At 42.7% G+C, this 17,405-nt stretch overlaps 1 protein-coding gene across 1 annotated transcript in view; it reads left to right on the top strand.

Annotated features, from left to right (window-relative positions):
- WLS (Wnt ligand secretion mediator) overlaps positions 1 to 16,420 on the top strand; it is a 98,788-nt gene extending 82,368 nt beyond the window's left edge. Inside the window, exons 10-12 of the mRNA XM_033115477.1 lie at positions 289 to 372; positions 6,817 to 6,970; positions 15,481 to 16,420. Coding sequence (XP_032971368.1) covers positions 289 to 372; positions 6,817 to 6,970; positions 15,481 to 15,590 — 348 coding nt within the window. The 3' untranslated portion in view covers positions 15,591 to 16,420. The remainder of the gene's footprint in view (positions 1 to 288; positions 373 to 6,816; positions 6,971 to 15,480) is intronic.
- The last annotated feature ends 985 nt before the right edge of the window (positions 16,421 to 17,405 follow it).

The following is a 17,405-nucleotide window of genomic DNA, read 5'->3' as shown; positions in this document are numbered from 1 at the left end:
GAAATTAGCAGCCTCATGACGTGCTGTGAATATAATTTCCCAGGCTCTGGTATCACTGTTTCAAGAGAGATAAGAACATAGGAAATATCTGGCCCGATAACATTTTTCAGCCACATTCACCTCTGCGGGAGAAATGTTACTATATGAAATTATTTTTACCATCATTCTTAGGGATTTGATTTTACAGATTTTTTTTTTTTAATGAGCTTTTTATAGGTTTATATATTGAGAAAAGAATTGATGGGAGCTGGTAGAATGTTAAACTACTCTTTCTCTCTTTCCTAATAGGGGCTAATTTTCAGGTTCAAGTTTCTCATGCTTATCACTTTGGCCTGTGCTGCCATGACTGTCATCTTCTTCATTGTTAGTCAGGTAAGTGGACCCTGAGAGGTCAGGGAGAGAATAGTCCTGGTGAGGTCCAGTTGCACTGTGCAGAAAATTCTATAGAGCTACTGAGAAAGCATGAGGGAAGCTGTAATTCTGGACGGCTGATTAAGCCATGTTTTCTTAGACTGCTCCAATCTGGGACTTGTTATTATCTGGCCGGAGGTTGACTGAATTTTCCCATTCAGTACAGCCTCATACGAGGAAAAAGTTGCTAAGTAAATTAAAAGCCTACAGCCAGGTTGAAGGGTGCTTGTGTCATTTACTTAAGAGAATAAACTTTTCATGCCCTGTAGCAGAACACCAACAAGCGAGTATTAATTTGATTTGATCCTTATCTAGCATTCACATAGCTCCATTTACAGTCCATCAGCCATTCTTTATAGTAATTATATTGCCACTTAAACATGAAATGAAATTCAAAAGTCCCCTTGATAGAATCTTATCTTTCTGCTGGTTATTTTCCAAACGCAACACTTTGCTGCACTTGAAAATCTCAATAATACTAATAATTTTAAAATATTGGTAATTTATTTTGTATAGTGGACGGTACTGTTGATATCTAATGTATTACATATTTGTCATTCATTTGAGCTTCACAAAAATCCTATGGGGAGGTAGGGTAGGAATTCTTATCCTCATTTGCTAGAATATGAACTAATGGCCTCAAAGACATGTCCCATTTATGCTGTTTTCCAGCTGAGTGGCATAGTGGATGGATGACTTCACAGTTCTAAGGTTTAAGTTCCTTATCTGTAAAATGGATATGGTAATAGTACTACCTGCAGAAGGTGGCTGTAAGTATCACGGGAAGTAATGCTTGCAAAATGCTCCACAGTGTGGCTGACACGTTGTGAGCATGAAAAGCTGTGCCCTTATGAGCAGCAAGAAAGGCGGATATTGTGCCAAAGGACTACAGACAGTTAGGGACCAGAACCCAGTCCTTTTAACTTTTTGTGCCTACTGCTCTATTATCCCTGTATTAGGCCAAAATTGAGAATGTGAGTAGTGCAGATAGAGCCTTAGGACAAGACTTGTCCCATTCTGCTAGCAAGTTTCCTTCTAGTACATGGGCTTCTAAGCTTTTTTGTGCCATGGACCCCTGGGGCAAGCTGGGGAGGGTGATGGGCCTCTTCTTTGAATGTTTTTAAATCAGCAAAATAAAAAAACTTTGGATTTCAAATGGAATCAGATAGATGATATAGATAGCTATGTACATACATATATACGTACATACTTGCAAGTGTACGTATTACAGACACATATAACTGTATTGATATGAAAATATCATGATTTCTATTGGTGACAAAATTACAGGTAGGGCTCATAGTACAGGGATTTGTTTTCTCTATTCGTAACTGAAAGAACTGATAACTTCCAGTTAGAGACTGGTGAATATAAAGATATCAGTTTTTTCTTATTCCAGTTCACAGACCCCATGAATTCTATCCAAGGACACCCAAGGGTGTCTCTAACCCAAAGCAGGAGCCCCTAGCGGCCTGTTGGCTATGCCCCCAGGCAGTGTTAGTGTAGCTGCTGAAGGCGAAGTGAACGTGGAAAGAAATCAAACAAATACACATATACGTCTTCATCAGTTCTGTTCACCACATGTGCCTGACCTACAACACTGCTGTGTTTGTAGCAGACTGTTTGTTTATAAAACCTTGGAAACATCATTCTCCACTCCAAATGCAGTAAAAATATTTTAAATTCTGAATGACTTTTTTATTCAACCAGCTGAAGCTCCAACAAGGATGTCTGAGGCCTGAGTTATCCCTTGACTGATTCCCTCGTGTGACAAAAATGCTTTCCAGTCCTCCAGTGTCTCGGTAATGTCCTGTGACACTTAATACAGTTCTGCCAGGCCAAGCAAGCCGGGCACACTGCTTCGAGAAAAAGAACCTCAGTAAGGTGGGCTGAGGAATAAAAGGCAATAATACCAAGATAGGTTCTCAGGAAGGGCACTGTTGGTCCTCACACAGGTTTCTGCCACTTTAGAAAGCTGCAGTCATTCTCCCACAGCCTCATCCCGCTTCTGAGTCCCTCCCACCTGAAGTCAAGAAGGGACATTTAGCTGATCTTTAAAGCGGTTATGTGTCGTCCGAATTTAACCTTGTACATGTTTAATTAGTGCATCTTTTTAAAGCAAAGGAGGTCAGTCTTCCAAGAAGCAGCGTTTGTGGCATTTCTTTTGAGAAAAAGATTGATATTCCATTGCCCCAGTATTTTCTAACACAGCTCCAGCCTGTGGCTGGCTTTTTATATCTGCTGTGACAGTCGGCCGGGAGTGGATTTCAACTCCAAGGGGGAAGCAATGAGGTCTTTTGGATTCCATTAGCTCCTCACATTCCTCCTGCTGGGTTATTTTTTTAAGGTTTATTTATAGATATATAAGACGTTTTCAGGCATAACTCTCAGTGTCCCAGGTACTGTATTAATATAGTCATCAGAGGATTTATTTTTTAATGTCATTTTGGAATGTCTCAGCAATGAGCTCACCTGAAAGAAAACCTATTGGGTAACTTTTTGAAATAGATCCCAGCCTTAGGTAAAAGGAATGTATTAAAACTCCCATTATACTCTCGGGCTTGCTGGGAGAGCTTGCATTTAAGCCCCATGAAATATAATGCGAGGGGATCTCGCCAGGATATTGAAGCTCTGAGGCCAGGAATGAAAGGCCGATGGGAAGCTGTGGAATGCAGTGACCTTCAGGCTTTGTAGCTGGGTACTGAGGTGCAGTCTTTTAATGCCTGCCATTTTAATGACCTCAGTCCTAGCAACCAAGAGATGGCACATCACAGTCTGGTATTTTAGCCTCTTTCCTCTGGAAAAGAAAGAGGCGTTGCATTTAGAGGTGACGAGCAGTAGGTAACAGTAGTGCAATGCAGGGGAGGAGGTCACCAACCTTCACTAAGGGGACCCCCAGGTGCCTGACATTGAGGTTAAGCCACAAGCAGCAAACTCCCAGAGAGCTGTCCCTAGCCCTTTGTGTGTGTGTGTGTGTGTGTGTGTGTGTGTGTGTGTGTGTGTGTGTGATCACTTCATTCTGTTCCTTACAGAGGAAATGTTTCCAGTAGGAGAGCCTGTGTCTGGGATTTGGAAATCTTGTTGTTAAGTGGAATGTTGGTTGTCAAGACTACTGGGTGTAAAGGGATTTGACCTTCACTTGGCTCCAGGGGTGTAATTGGGTGGTTTCACACAAAAGTAAATTGTTCAAATGTTAAATCAGGAAAAACAGGAACTTTTAGAAATAAGATTTACGCAGAAGGGAGATGATTTTTTTTTTTCCTTTTTATTTTGGTTGGGGCTACCTGATTTTTCTCTCTGAAAGTTAAAACAGAATGACTGTCACCATTCTGCCTTGGCATTAATGAGATTTTGGATTTACAAGGGCTGCTCTGTCGAGGCTGCTTACTGTGGTACATATTGGTGGGAATGTACTCAGAGCCTGGGAGGGCTGAGGCATGAATAATTGAGAGAGGAGAGGGAAAAACACAATTGAGTCTCTGAACAGCAGAGTGACACTGTATATAGTTTATTTATGCAAATTCAACTCTTTGCCCTCAGCAGAAAATAATACATTTACAGATTACAAATTAAGTAGTATGGGTATTCTGCAACCCCATTCTAAACAGCGTCCATGTGTCTCAAAGTAAACATGAGAGGGGGGCATGAAAATGCTATTTGCTCAGTCAGTCTGAGCTTCTCTGTGTCCTTCTGCGTATGTGCATCTCATTTCAGTGGCTCTACTGTAAGACTGTGTTTTGCATGTATAGAGTGGATTATATATCGTACGTAATTATGTCTAGGATATATAGTGCATACATATTATTCTACAGATTTAAATGAACAAAACCCGTGTGTACATATACTGTATAAATAATGTGCATTATGGTCAGTTAAATGAATTTCCACAAGAAATTTGACCTTACACAATAGTTGCCTCATATGTGAACTTAAGAGACTCTCTCTGTTCAATTCCTACTCTCGGGTTGTATAATGGTTAAGGACACCGTCTTTTGGAGTCAGAGCCATGACTTTGTGGCTGAGCAGTCTTGGGCGAGGTATCGTACCTCTCTGTGTCACAGTTTACCCATGTGTTGAGTGGAAATATTACCTACCTGACTCGTAGAGTTGTTATTGAGACTAAATAATGTCTTCATATACACTTCTCAGTATAGTACCTGACAAACCATTAGCATTGAATAAATGTTAACTGTTATTATCCTTGTTATTATTTTTAAAAATCTTAGCTTTGCTAATATCTGTGTTAAGCAGTTATGGACTGCTTGTTTTAAGTGATAATAAAGGAATATAATAGATAGTAGTATTTAAATGAAATAACACTTACTCCCACCTCTTACTTTTAAGTGCAATTACTATGACTTGGTATGGACTGCAATAATTTTTCTTTACTTTTCAATCAGATATTTCCTAAGAGTGTTTCTGTGCCCCCTTTCTATCTTCATGTATTTGCACTGGCCTTCCTGCACATCCCTACACTCTTGCCCATATTCATTCAGCAGACTTCTGCCTGTGATACCATTGTGTACCAGGCATTCAGGTATGTGTTTCCTTGGATCAGTCATGCCAATCCCTACAAGAATCAATTTTAGCAAAATTGCCAGTCCTGAGTATCCCTAGCTTACATCACAGGAAGTAGGGTCTGTTACAGGCCCACTCTCTTAACAGAGTAGAGTAAAATAAGAACTGCCTTCCTTCTTCTTACCTATATTTCACCCAGCCTCGCCTCTCCTCCTTAATCACATGCAGAAGAGTTCCCTGTGTAATGACAGCAGGCACATCCATTTCCAAGAACCATCTTGAAGCTTCCTTTCCCCTTCTATTATATGCACTAAAAAAAGTCATCTTAAGTATGTTCTTTTATAAAGTTACGGTATTCTGCACTTAAAAGTAAGAAGAGTGACATCGGGAGACATTTCTAAGTGAGTCCCAAGTCGCGTGAATGCTGGTGACATTGTTCTAAAATCAATAATGGTTATGAAATCCTTCATTGCCAAAAACATTGCTGAGCATGTCCTATAAAATACATTATTTTCCAAAATAGATAAGAGTTCATGGTGGTGGTTTGTTTAGGAACTACAAAAATGAAAAATTACACATCACCAATGTGAAACTCAAACTGGTGCATCTATATAATCTGTTAACCTGGTTAAGTGACACTCCAGTTCTTTCCAAAGAAAATACTGTACTTAGAGCTATATTATGCCTTGGTATCCCAATGGATCATGGGTTTTAAAGAGGGTACCAAATGAATATAGACCCACTATTTGTAAACAGGAGATTAAATAAACCTGTTTGTTAGTCATTCGTATTTAGAGATAGTTGCCATCTTATACTTTAGCTCCTAGAAGAAGGGGCTCCTCGGTATGGTTTATAAAACCCAGCCTCACAAAGCTATCACTAAAACAGCTGTCCAGTGTTTTTTTTTATTCCCATTTAAGATTTCCTATAGTAAGCAAAAGTGATCAAAATCATTTCGTTGATCTCAGAGCTGGCACAAATTATCAGTCACTCAGCTCAACAGTTTTGTTGACAGTTCTTAACGTAATCCATAGGTCATCAGGTAGCCCTTAGGACAATTACCAAGTCATTAACAGACAAAAGCAGCCTCAAAGCATTCTTGCAGAATTGTAAAACACATAAAAGCTTCATAATTACCTGTGTCACTGACTTACATAGTGACATGATATAAATAAGATTTATTGAGTGTTGACTACATACCAGGAAATTTCTAGAAATATTTTTACTTAGTTCTCTTCAGTAACCCTGCAAGTTTTTATTTTGCACTTAAAGAAACCAAAGTTCAGAGTCTTAATCTTACTTCTCTTACGTTAAACAGATACTGAGTGGTGGAGTCTGGATTTGAATCCAGGTCTCTGACTTCAAGCCTGTGTCTTTCTGCTTCCCCACACTGCCCCACTAAGGGAAACTCCCCGCTCTAGGGTTTCATTTGTTTATTTAATCAATCTGTCTTCAAGGAGCCCCTGTGGCGCCTCAGGCACTGCAGATATGTCTGGAAATGAACCAGAGCTGGTCTCTGCCTGTAGGGAGTTTACGGCTGGCTGAGAAGACAGAGGAGGAATTATACTTGTAGATAAGTGTTAGACACAAACACGATGTCTTTAAATTAGGGGTAACGATGAACGGCTGTTTTAGGAAGAGATACTCCCCAGGTGACTCTGAAGTGCCGCCAGGATGAGAAGCAGACTTTGTGCCTGACACAGATAGATAGTAAGCCCTTCATTAATTTGTTCACACTAGTATGATTCACATTACAAAATGGAGTCTTACGTGGCCCTTCACTTTTCCCATGTGGAGAAGAAACTTGGTTGTTGTGTAGGTTGGTTCCTGTATTGGTGTTGTGTTTCTTCTTGGCTCGAACTCAGTGTCCCTGTCCTTTGTCCATAGGTGACTGAAGGCCATTGGAAGTGGGGCGGTGTCACAGTCCAAGTGAACAGTGCCTTTTTCACAGGCATCTATGGGATGTGGAACCTGTACGTCTTTGCGTTGATGTTCTTGTATGCACCATCCCATAAGAACTATGGGGATGACCAGTCCAATGGTGAGTTCCAATGTCTTTCGTACAGCGCTCTTAGGATAAGTAGGCTCCTGTCTCTACCAGACTTACATATCAAAGGCTCTGCCCCCACCCTCCCCAATCAAACTTTCCCTCCAAGTGTAAATGAGTACCCCTAGGGATTCTAGAGCCAAAAGCCAGCAAAGGGGCAGATATTTCTTTAAGTCTTCATTTTTTTAATCTTTCAAATCCATGGGGAATATTACAGTCTAGTCTAAAACATGTCCCACTTTTAACACAAAAATTCAATTTGCTTTCCTCAAGTGTTTCAAGGAAAATTGACTGTTAGAAAGTACATCGCATTCATTCTTATAGTTTGAGAAGAGAAATCCTACAACATCAGGTGGAATGGGACTGGGCCCTGAGAGTCAAAGATGCAGCGGGCTTCATTTTTCTCCTGCTGATTTTTTTTTCTGCAAGGCTGTGGACATGTGTCCAAACCAATAGCTGTTCTGTCCTCATAGCCTTCCTCTCCTTAAGTGCCGATAGGTGCTGTCTTAGATGTTGATATGCTGCAAGGAAACTTAGAGAACTTAGCCAGTCCGATCATTTCAGAGGTGAGGAAACTGAGGCCCAGCGAAGGGAAGGGCTGGCCTGGGGTTTCTCTACCAGCCTTGCAGAGAGAGATCAACATCACTGCCGAGGACCCTGCTGTTAACTTGGAATGGGTGGTCTGGTAAACATCAGATGTGATAGTGCCTTTGTCTTTGCATACTTAGTCCTACACTGTTGGGCTCCACCAGTGTAGATCCTTTCTGCTCTTTTTCACACTTGCTTTACCCTAGCCACAGACTTGCTATTCCCCAAATATAGGGCACTTTTTCTCAAATCAGAGCCAGTGCCCTTCACTGTGCCTCGGAACAGAGACCAGGGCTTTAAGGTCTGCATGTCCCCCGTGGCCCCGACAGTTGGCTGTGCTCATACCATGTTTCCTCAAAAATAAGACCTAGCCGGACCATCAGCTTTAATGTGTCTTTTGGAACAAAAATTAATATAAGACCTGGTGTTATATTATGTTATATTATATTATATTATATCATATCAGATCCAGTATTATATTACATTATATTATATTATATTATATTATACCCAGTCTTATATTAACATAAGACGGGGTCTTATATTAATTTTTGCTCCAAAAGACAAGTCAGAGCTGATGGTCTGGCCAGGTCTTATTTCCGGGGAAACACGGTAGGAAGTGCTCAGCAAGGTGTGTTGAATGAATGGATTCACGTCCTGCCTCCATCTTTTGGGCCCATTCAAAATGCTTCCTCCTTCCTGAAACATTTTCCTGATCACACCATTTGGAGTTCAGCAAAATTACATTCAATAGAGTATAATTGCCGTGGGATGATGATGGGTTTTAGTAGTCCGATAAGGTTCAGAATCATTGGATTTTTTATTCAACATTGAGGTTTTTAGTATAAGACATCTTAATGCTTTCAGTACATTAATGTGTACTGTGCGTCTTCTACAATGGGTGAGGATAACAGCATTTCCCCCAATTTTTTAATAATTTGGCCCTGGATCCTTTTTCCAGGCAGTGTATCTTTTAGAACTAGTGTTCTAGGGAACGTGCCTGGGGGACACGATTACACTTTTCATGTCACTCACTACGTAGATGTGGACGAGTTTGCCTGTCCCTTCTGTCTCCTGCTGGAATAGTCACTCCTTATGGGCAAGGACTGGTTCACAAGAGTGCTTGGAAAATGGTGAGTGAATTAGTACGAGTTCTAGATTAGCTTTCATATTTCATAGATGAATGATGTTGAGAGGGGGCTAAAATCAAGGGGGTGATAACATGAGAGATGAAGCAGGGAAAGGAGGGCACCTGTTCTCAGGGTCAGCGATAGAGGAATGGTCTCAACCACCACCTGTCTCCAGTACCGTGCCTGCCACTTCTGTGCAAGAGCGTCTTAGACATCAGGACTCTCTTCCTTCCTACCTCTTGACTTTTTGTCACACACACTATCAGGTCCATCTTTGTCCATGAGTTATGGGCAAGAAAAAAGACTTGCTTAGCTGCCCATCTCTTGGTTTGATTGACATTCTTTCTAGAGAGCTTGTTGGAGCTAGGCAGCCTTCATTGTTTATTGCTAGTACACAGTGTGTTACTACATGCATGGGAAATAAAAGCATGCCGCCTCTCTAACAGTGGACCTTCATAACACCAGCAGGAAGGGATTCTGGGCTTGTGAACAAGAATCGTGATTTCATTTCATGGCCATGTGCTGGACTTTGACAGAAACTACATGGACCTGTCCTTGACTTGAGAACATTAAGCAGGAACCCAAAAGATAGAGCTCCTACCTTCCAGGGAAACACCACATAAGCAATCACTGGACTTCCTGGGATGTTGGAATGATCATTTTCATGGCTAATAGTTATTGAATACTGACCTGTGCTAGAGCACTTCATGTACATAAACTATTCTGGTGGTTTTTGCTGTGTGACTATTAGCAAACTGCTTAACCTTTCTGTGCACTTCTTCTTCCAACTCTAAGTGATCCCTTAAAGTCTTTTAGAACTATGAAAGTCTTGGACTTTTCTTTTTTTTCTGTTAGCAAGGAAGGGACAGAAATGCACCTCTATCATACAGTGACAGCCCAAGAGGTAATTGTGTCCCAGGTGAGGGGTTTCCAGACACTGGTGAGAATTTGCCCAGCTCCAGCACTTTCAAGTATGTGGGAGGCCAGAGCTGGGGCCAACCCTGCAGAGGCAGGGTGACTGACTGCCACCTTGTTGGGCCAGGAGAGTGAGCTTCAGCCAGATGTTAGGCAGCTCCCATTAAGTCTTCTTTCCCTGTACAACAGCCACCCTCCTAGGCTTGAAACCTTACAATTGAGAATAGCACTTGACCAGTTCCTCATCAGATTTTTTGTTGTTGAAGATAGTGTGTATGGCAATTCACAGAAACTCAAAAGCTAGTTCTCAGCAGGTTACGTCTCCTGAATCTTTTGCTAAGTGGTGTTTGGAAATGTTCGTGGTTTTGTGACTGGTACATGCCATTGGCATTTTGTGACCAGATTAGATTCAAGGGATGCTAAATGTCCTGCAATGAACAAAAACAGTTCTTTGTAGTAAAGAACTGTCCTACCCCGAATGCCAATAGGGCCCCTTTTGAAAAACATTCTTCAAGCAGTTTAGTGGGCAGACTCTTTTGGGACCCTGTTCTGATCATAAACATAGAAGTCACACAATTTAACGATTCTATGATGGTGACATCCTCAGCTGTGACTTCACAGCAGCCTCTGAGCCCTGGAAGCTGGTTGTGTGCTTATTCTCGTATGGTGCGGTGACCTTGTGCATTTGGAAGGGGGCTCTTCCACGTTGGGTTCTCTGATCATTTTCTTTCTGTGCTCTCTTTCACTTTTCATCTCTTCATCTGCTGCCAGACCACACCATGTTTCCTAGGAATCATGGCACATTTGCCAAGATTCTGAAGCTCCTTGGGAAAAGTTAGTTTGGAATCTTACGTGGAAACCTAGAAAAATGAACTCTCAGGGGGATACACTGTATTTTGACATTGTCTGAGTTTCTGGATAGGATTTCTTCTCCTCCCCCAGCCTTTTCATGCTCCTTTTCCTTTTTTGTGGAAAGTTTTTATTTTTAAGTTGGCTTGGACCCCTTCCCCTACCCCTTGCTTTCAAGGTCCGGAGCCAAAAATTCAGATCTCTTGCTGTGGAGAATGAATCCCAGGTGTGTGTGGTGCTTCTTGCCTTCGTGAGATGGATCCTGGATGAACCTCTGGACAAAGCTCATTTCCTAGAACTCGGCATGCAGTTTCTGATGCAGCAGAGGCTAAAGGGAATGAGGAAAGAGAAAGAACCGTTCAGAAGTGTTGTTTTGTTTGGGAGATAGAGAGAGATGCCTAGAGGTGTCAGGAGGGAGTGAGTAGGAAGAAATGGAAGCACAGCATAGACTTTTGCTCTGTGCTAGGTTGGTAAGATTGAGCGAAGTGAAGCCCAAAGGAGTGACACAGGCCTCGCTTTCAGGATGCTAGTAACCTGGTCTGGGAGACAAGACTTCCTCAGCTGCCTCCTGCAACATGGGACATGGCAAAGCACCTCCAACCCAGCCTGTTTTCATGTTTTTAGTAGCTGATTGGTGCAGCAGGGGTGTGGAGCTTTGGCTTCCTTCTTGGTTGGTTTACCATAGCTGCAGTTGTGATGTGAACACATTCACTTAAATTATTGTGTGTTTGTGTGTGTGTGTGTGTGTGTTTATATATATATAATCATTGTATGTGTTTATGTGTGTCTATGTGTGGGGACAGAGCCAGGAGTGCAGCTTCCAGGCTCTTGGCCTCACGTGGAAAGGTTCTGGCTCAGGTAGTAAATGGCCATCAGCTTTGGCTAGTTGGCCGTCAGCTGTAACCAGTGAGCCATTGGCCACTAATATAACTGCCATGGCTACGCTAGCAGCAAATGGGGGCCAGCAAGAAGATGGTGGCTGGCAAGTGCGGATTGCAGTTAGGACGGCGGGAGTGTAGCGAATCCTGTGGCTCCTGCTTCCTGTGTCTCCAACCCAGCTGCCAGCGAGACTATAGTGGTATGTCTCCCCTATCTATGACGCCGTGGGTGTTTCTTTTTGGCCTAGCCACATCCTGCATTCTTATGTTAGGAGCAGGAGCAGAGACCCCGCAGGCCACCCTGCATGACACTATGTATATGCAAACATGCATATAATTTTTTACTTTAGTGAAGGTATTTTAGACCTCTTTCCTGCAAGGACTGTGCACATTTTCTGCTCTGTTCTTGCTGCCTTTTCATTAAAGTTGTTCTTTTTACCTGTTTCCATAACCAATTTGTGAATCATTCTGGATGTCTCCCCAGGCAGAAACAAATTGCTGATTTTAACCTTAGCTCAGAGTGAAGGCACTGCCTCCCAGGGGTACAATATCAATGCCCTCTGCACATGACAAACTGTCCACACCCCCTCAGTCACCAATTCATGTGGGAAAAATAAGTTGGAGCTGCTAATGAAGTCAGACAATTCTGGATTAAAGGTTTCATGTTTGTGTTCTTTGGTCTATAGAATTCTTGTCAGAAGGTTTTAGAAAAGAAGCGAGAAATGGAATTCCTGATGGATGATTATGACGAAGGGAACAGGAAACCCTGCTTGCCCACTGGTTCCTTTCTGTGTCTTTTCACACTACATGTCTCCTGCCTGGTGCACTTATTCTGCTGGAGGCCACAGCAGCAACCCTGGGTCTCATGTCTTGGTAGCTAGCTACCATGCTGTGTCAGTTTTACTTCTGGAGGCTTCCAAGGTGTCCTGTTGCTTGTTTCACAGGAAAGGTGGCTTTGGTTTCTGTTGCCTCAGTGAATGTTTGGCTTGAGTCATGAGGCTTTGACAGTGGCTGCCTTTTATTGAGCTCTTTCCCGTGGTTGCGTGTTAGATGGCTCACCCATGGCCAGCCTAGCGTCTCCTTGATGTCTGTGAGCAGTGATGGAGTTGGTCTTAGCACCACGGAGGACTCACACTCTGAAGTGGATCTCAACAGCCTTTTCCCATTCCTTCATGAAGATGAGAAACAGGTGACCTGCCATCGCTAGCCTGGCACCTCCTGCTCTGCTATTTTAGTCGGGCACTTTCTGCTCCCGCCTCACCCAGGCCTGCTGTCCTACTAGGTCCTACTAGTGACCCGATCTTTCTTTGTCCTTGCAATTAAAAACATATTTACTGAGTGTTAGAATTACTGTCACTCCACTGTGATAGGAGGTACCTCAGTCACCTTCTTGAGACGACCTTTCTGCTTCCTAAAGACATTAGTTTGGTAGGTCTGCTATAACAAATACCACAGAATGGGTGTCTTAAACAACAGAAATCTTGTTTTCTCACAATTCTGGAGGCTGGAATTCTAGTCCAAGATCAAGGTGTCAGCAGGGTTGGTTTCTTCTGAGGCTTCTTTCTTTCTTTGGCTCATAGATGGCTGTCTTCTCCCTGTGTCTTCACATGGTCTTCCCTCTGCGTGCCTGTATCCTAGTCTCCTTTTCTTATAAAGACACTGGTCATATTGGATTAGGGCCCCTCACCATACTTCATTTGAACTTAATTACCTCGTTAAAGACCCTGCCTCCCAATACAATCACATTCTGCGGTATTGGGAATTAGGACTTCAACAGATGATTTTTTTGTGTGTGTGGCGGGGGGTGAGGGAGGGTTGGAGAATTCAACTCAGCCCACAAAACTAAGATTTCACTCAGCATTTCTGGGCTTTGTTGTGTCCTCCTCCTTGCGGCTGCCTGGCGTTGAGTGTCTGGAGATGCTGTGGAGGTGGGTGGGGATGGCTCCCTCCGAGCCTGTTATACCCCACCCTGAAGGCTGAAAGGGATTGAAAGATGGCTGGACCAGGATTCCCGAACCCTGTCCCACCAAGGCTGAGGCTTTGTCCCCAAACCCAGTGGGGAACACCAGTATTGGTACCCCAGGCTGGACCTAGCCATCTGGGGGGCAGAAGGGAGGAGCTAGTCTGGCCTGTTCCAGACAAGCCTTGGACTTTAATGAATACTTATTACTATACCAGGTACTGTGCTGAGTATTTGCATTCTTTAGGGGAAAATAAAAGAATTTTAAAACCTACTATCCACTGTTTTATCAAGACCCAAAATGTAGGAAGGATGTAATCTTAAAGGAAAGCACAATCATTTGGATGGAAATAATTTAGCTTTACAAGTATTGCACTCTCCTTGGTTTTCTCATTCTTCCATGAACCAGGGACTTTGTTACAGAGAGTTAATGTTTGAACTTAGTTAGCTTTGCAGGTGAATAGGGAGGAGGTCAGTGTGGGTCTAGGAAAAATTTCACAGAAAAGTATGAAGTCAAGAATGTTATGGAAAGAACATAAGCTTTGGAGGTACACACAGATGATTTGGAATCTTTGTTCCGGGATATATTGTGTGTGACCTTGAGAAACAAATATGAACTCATGGTGTGGGACCTCTCTGGCTTCCATATCTGGGCAATGGGGTGTTACTTTGCCTTAGTGGTTGTGAGGGCAAAATTAGGTAGTCTTTATTAATATTAGAAGATCTCTCCCAGGTTCTGTGAAACAATCTTGGAATTTTCCTTCTTTTTACCAAAATAGTCTCAGAGACACAAATGATTGTCATTAAAATGCTCCCAGTCTTTAGGAGCTGTGCTGATCGTTATATCATTATGGTGCAGTTTGTGTAGCTTTGTGGCCGCCCAGTATGCATTCCAGGTGGTTAGCCTCAAGCTACACGTCCCTGTGGTCATCATACCATAGATACGGATCCATCCGTAGTCCTTGGAGATTAAATCTAATGCCAGAGATTGGTCTCATTTCGCAATGGTTAGAAAGAAACAAGCCTTTCTTTATCTTATTGATAATTAGCTGAGATGAATTGACATTTTAACCAGAGAAAGAGACATATTACAAACTGAAGAATTTTTTCTTTTCCTTCATTTATTATTTTTCCTTTTCTTCTGCCCCTCCCCTCTAAGTAAGAAACATATCACATTTTTGGAGGTGTTTTGTTTTGTTTTTTTCTCTTGGAATGCAAGACACTGAGCGTGTTTGTGCACTGAGCAATAGGCTTGGAGCCGAGACGGAGAATAACGCATGAGCAAGACCTGGGCAGATGGAGTTGATGGAATTTGGAGACAAATGGAGGGACGCCCTCTCCTGCAATGTTACTGTCCTATTCCCACATCCATTCCCTAAGGGGGAAAAGTTGGCCTTCAAGGTACAATAGAACCACACACAAATCATAGATTTTACTAGCCAGAGTCCCATAGGTCTGGGTCCTCATCCCAGCTCTGCTGGGAGCAAGCTGCATCATATTAGAGAAATTAATTGCCTAGTTGAGCCTTGGTGTCTTCATATCTTATAAGGAAATGCAGGACATGTGAAGCCCCCAGTAGTGCGTATGGTAAATACTCATATGTAACAGCTGTCCTTACTATTAGGCACTTTGTAAATTACCCACAGCAAATGTGTGTGTGGCTGTCCTCCCGTCGCCGGGGAGGCAAGTTGTGCTGGCTTAGCTCCTAGCAGGGGCTTTCCTTCCTCCACGTAGCTCCTGGCTCTGTCGTGTGTCTTCTCTGCCACCTGGGGCAGTCACCTTACTTTCCTCCCAGTTTCCTCATCTATAAAGCTGGCCTGAACAGAGTGCCGCCTTGGAGGGCTTTTGTGAGGATTAAATACAATCAATCATAAAGCATTGAGAATAGTGTCAGTTACCATGTAAGCTTACATTAAACGTTAGTAATTACTACAAATTATATAAGCAGTAAGTTAACTCATCTCTCATAAATATCTCTTTTCTGAGAGACAAAAATAGATGAAATTACTGCCAAGTCCAAGTGAAAAGGTTGGGACTGATCCCCAGGTATTTGTGTCCTGGTTTTTCTCTATAAACTCAGAATGTGAAAGAGGGCTGGCATCAGGTGATGGCTACTCAGATGAACCCCCAGCTTTCTTCTCCTTTCTCCTTGAACACGTCTAATACCAAAAAACACTGTTTCAGGTGATCTGGGTGTCCACAGTGGGGAAGAACTCCAGCTCACCACCACGATCACCCACGTGGACGGACCCACCGAGATCTATAAGTTGACCCGCAAGGAGGCCCAGGAGTAGGCAGCTGCAGCACCTGGCTGGGACTGTCCCCCACATCCCAGCCCCTCTAACTAGAGTGGGGAACGTGCCAGAGAAAGCTCACTGTGCAAACGAATGCTCCTGTCTCTTCGCTGTGGTTTCTTGGACCAGCAGCATGGACGTTGTCAGCTTGCCTTCTGACCGTAGCTCGTGGAGGAAGATTCCTGCAGCTACTAATGCATTGTGTATGATAACAAAACCTCTGGTATGACACATTTTCTGTGATCGATCATTGTTAATTAGTGACATAGTAACATCTGTAGCAGGTGGTTAGTAAACCTCATGTGTTGGGGGCATACTCCTTGGGGGATGATTTGGGCCAGATGGGGTCTATATGGAGTGGAACATTTGACTCTTTTTCCTGTTTTAGATTCTAGGATAGATTTTAACATCCTTTACAGTCCAAGATAGGCTGGTGTCATAGTCTTTTCACTCCTAGTTCATGACCACTTTTTTTCTATTTATATCGCCAACTAGCCTATTGAGTTAATATTTAAGTTGTCAATAGATATGTGTCCCTATTTTTTATGGCATAAGATAAAATAACTGAATTTCATGAGAAGGTCTGTTACACCAGGGGCATTTCAGCTTTGAAACCAAATCTGTATATCCAATACTAACCAGTCCGTTGGATGTGGGTTTTAAAAATGTTTGCTAAACTACCCAAGTAGGATTTATTGTATTAAATGGCCTTTGGGTCTGAAAAGCTTTTTTTAACCTCTTGCTTAAAATGTGTTTTCTTTTGATAAGATGCTTCACACAGCCTCCAAAAGTGTAGATCTGATCATTTAAATAAACCTGTCTGTATATGCCTAGATGTATACGCACACGTCGTCCTCCTGCTCAGCTAGTCCATATGCATACGCATGCCAGTTCTTTTCCATGTTGAATCTGTGGGGTGGGCAGTGGGTGGGAAAATAGCTTTATGAGAAATTAAAATATTTTGCCATGAAATTAAAGTGTTTGGGGTGGTATCTATTTCTGGGAATTAGATAACATTTTCTGTCCTGGGTGATTAACCTCCTTAGGCGACATGTCATGTGTGGCAACTGAGGCTGGGAAAAAAGTTACATGATTTAGAAGCCTATTATCACCCCCCTGAACACACACCTATTCCCACTTCCACAGATAGTCTGTTTGATTGTATTTGAACTCTGCCATTTGGAGAGGCAACCCGGCATAGCAGAGAGAAAAGAACACGGGATCTGAGGGGAGAAGGCCATTTCCTGTCAAAAGTCTATTATTTACTAGTGTGGACCTGTTGAAGCCACCTGACCTGGCTGTTCCCTCACCTACAAACTGGCATTCGTAAACTTTAACTGCTCCGTGCAGGTCAGTGCCAATTAAGTCAGTTAATGTATACGGAAATGAATTTTAAACTCCAAAGCCATATACATGTGTTTTTCCTGGAGTCCAAAAACAACTTCGTGAGCATCCTGTTTTTCAGACACTGAGGCCTGGATGTCTGGGTCCCCATCTGTTGAATTCACCCACTCAGCATCCCCTATCCTTTCTTTTCTCTGATTTTGGCTAAAACCATGGTAAGCAGGGACAGAAGGAAATACTTGAACTTGGGCTCTGCTCTCCAGCCTTTTCCTATCCAGTGAACATCTGATGGTATATGAACTGATTCATGTGACATCCAGTTCTGATGAGCCACTATGATGCCAGGAATTAAAGGTAGCTTGTGCCTCACAGTCTGGAAGGGAAGATGAGCTTAAAACATGGCAAATGATCTCCTGTCCCAGGTGATGGAGGGGCAGATTCTCCTAGGGAGATGGGGAAAGGGCCTGAAAT

Source organism: Rhinolophus ferrumequinum, chromosome 9 (assembly GCF_004115265.2).
Source record: "Rhinolophus ferrumequinum isolate MPI-CBG mRhiFer1 chromosome 9, mRhiFer1_v1.p, whole genome shotgun sequence".
Taxonomy (NCBI): Eukaryota; Metazoa; Chordata; class Mammalia; order Chiroptera; family Rhinolophidae; genus Rhinolophus; species Rhinolophus ferrumequinum.
The sequence above is the reverse complement of the archived record's forward strand: the minus strand, read 5'-3'. Positions and strand labels throughout refer to the sequence as shown.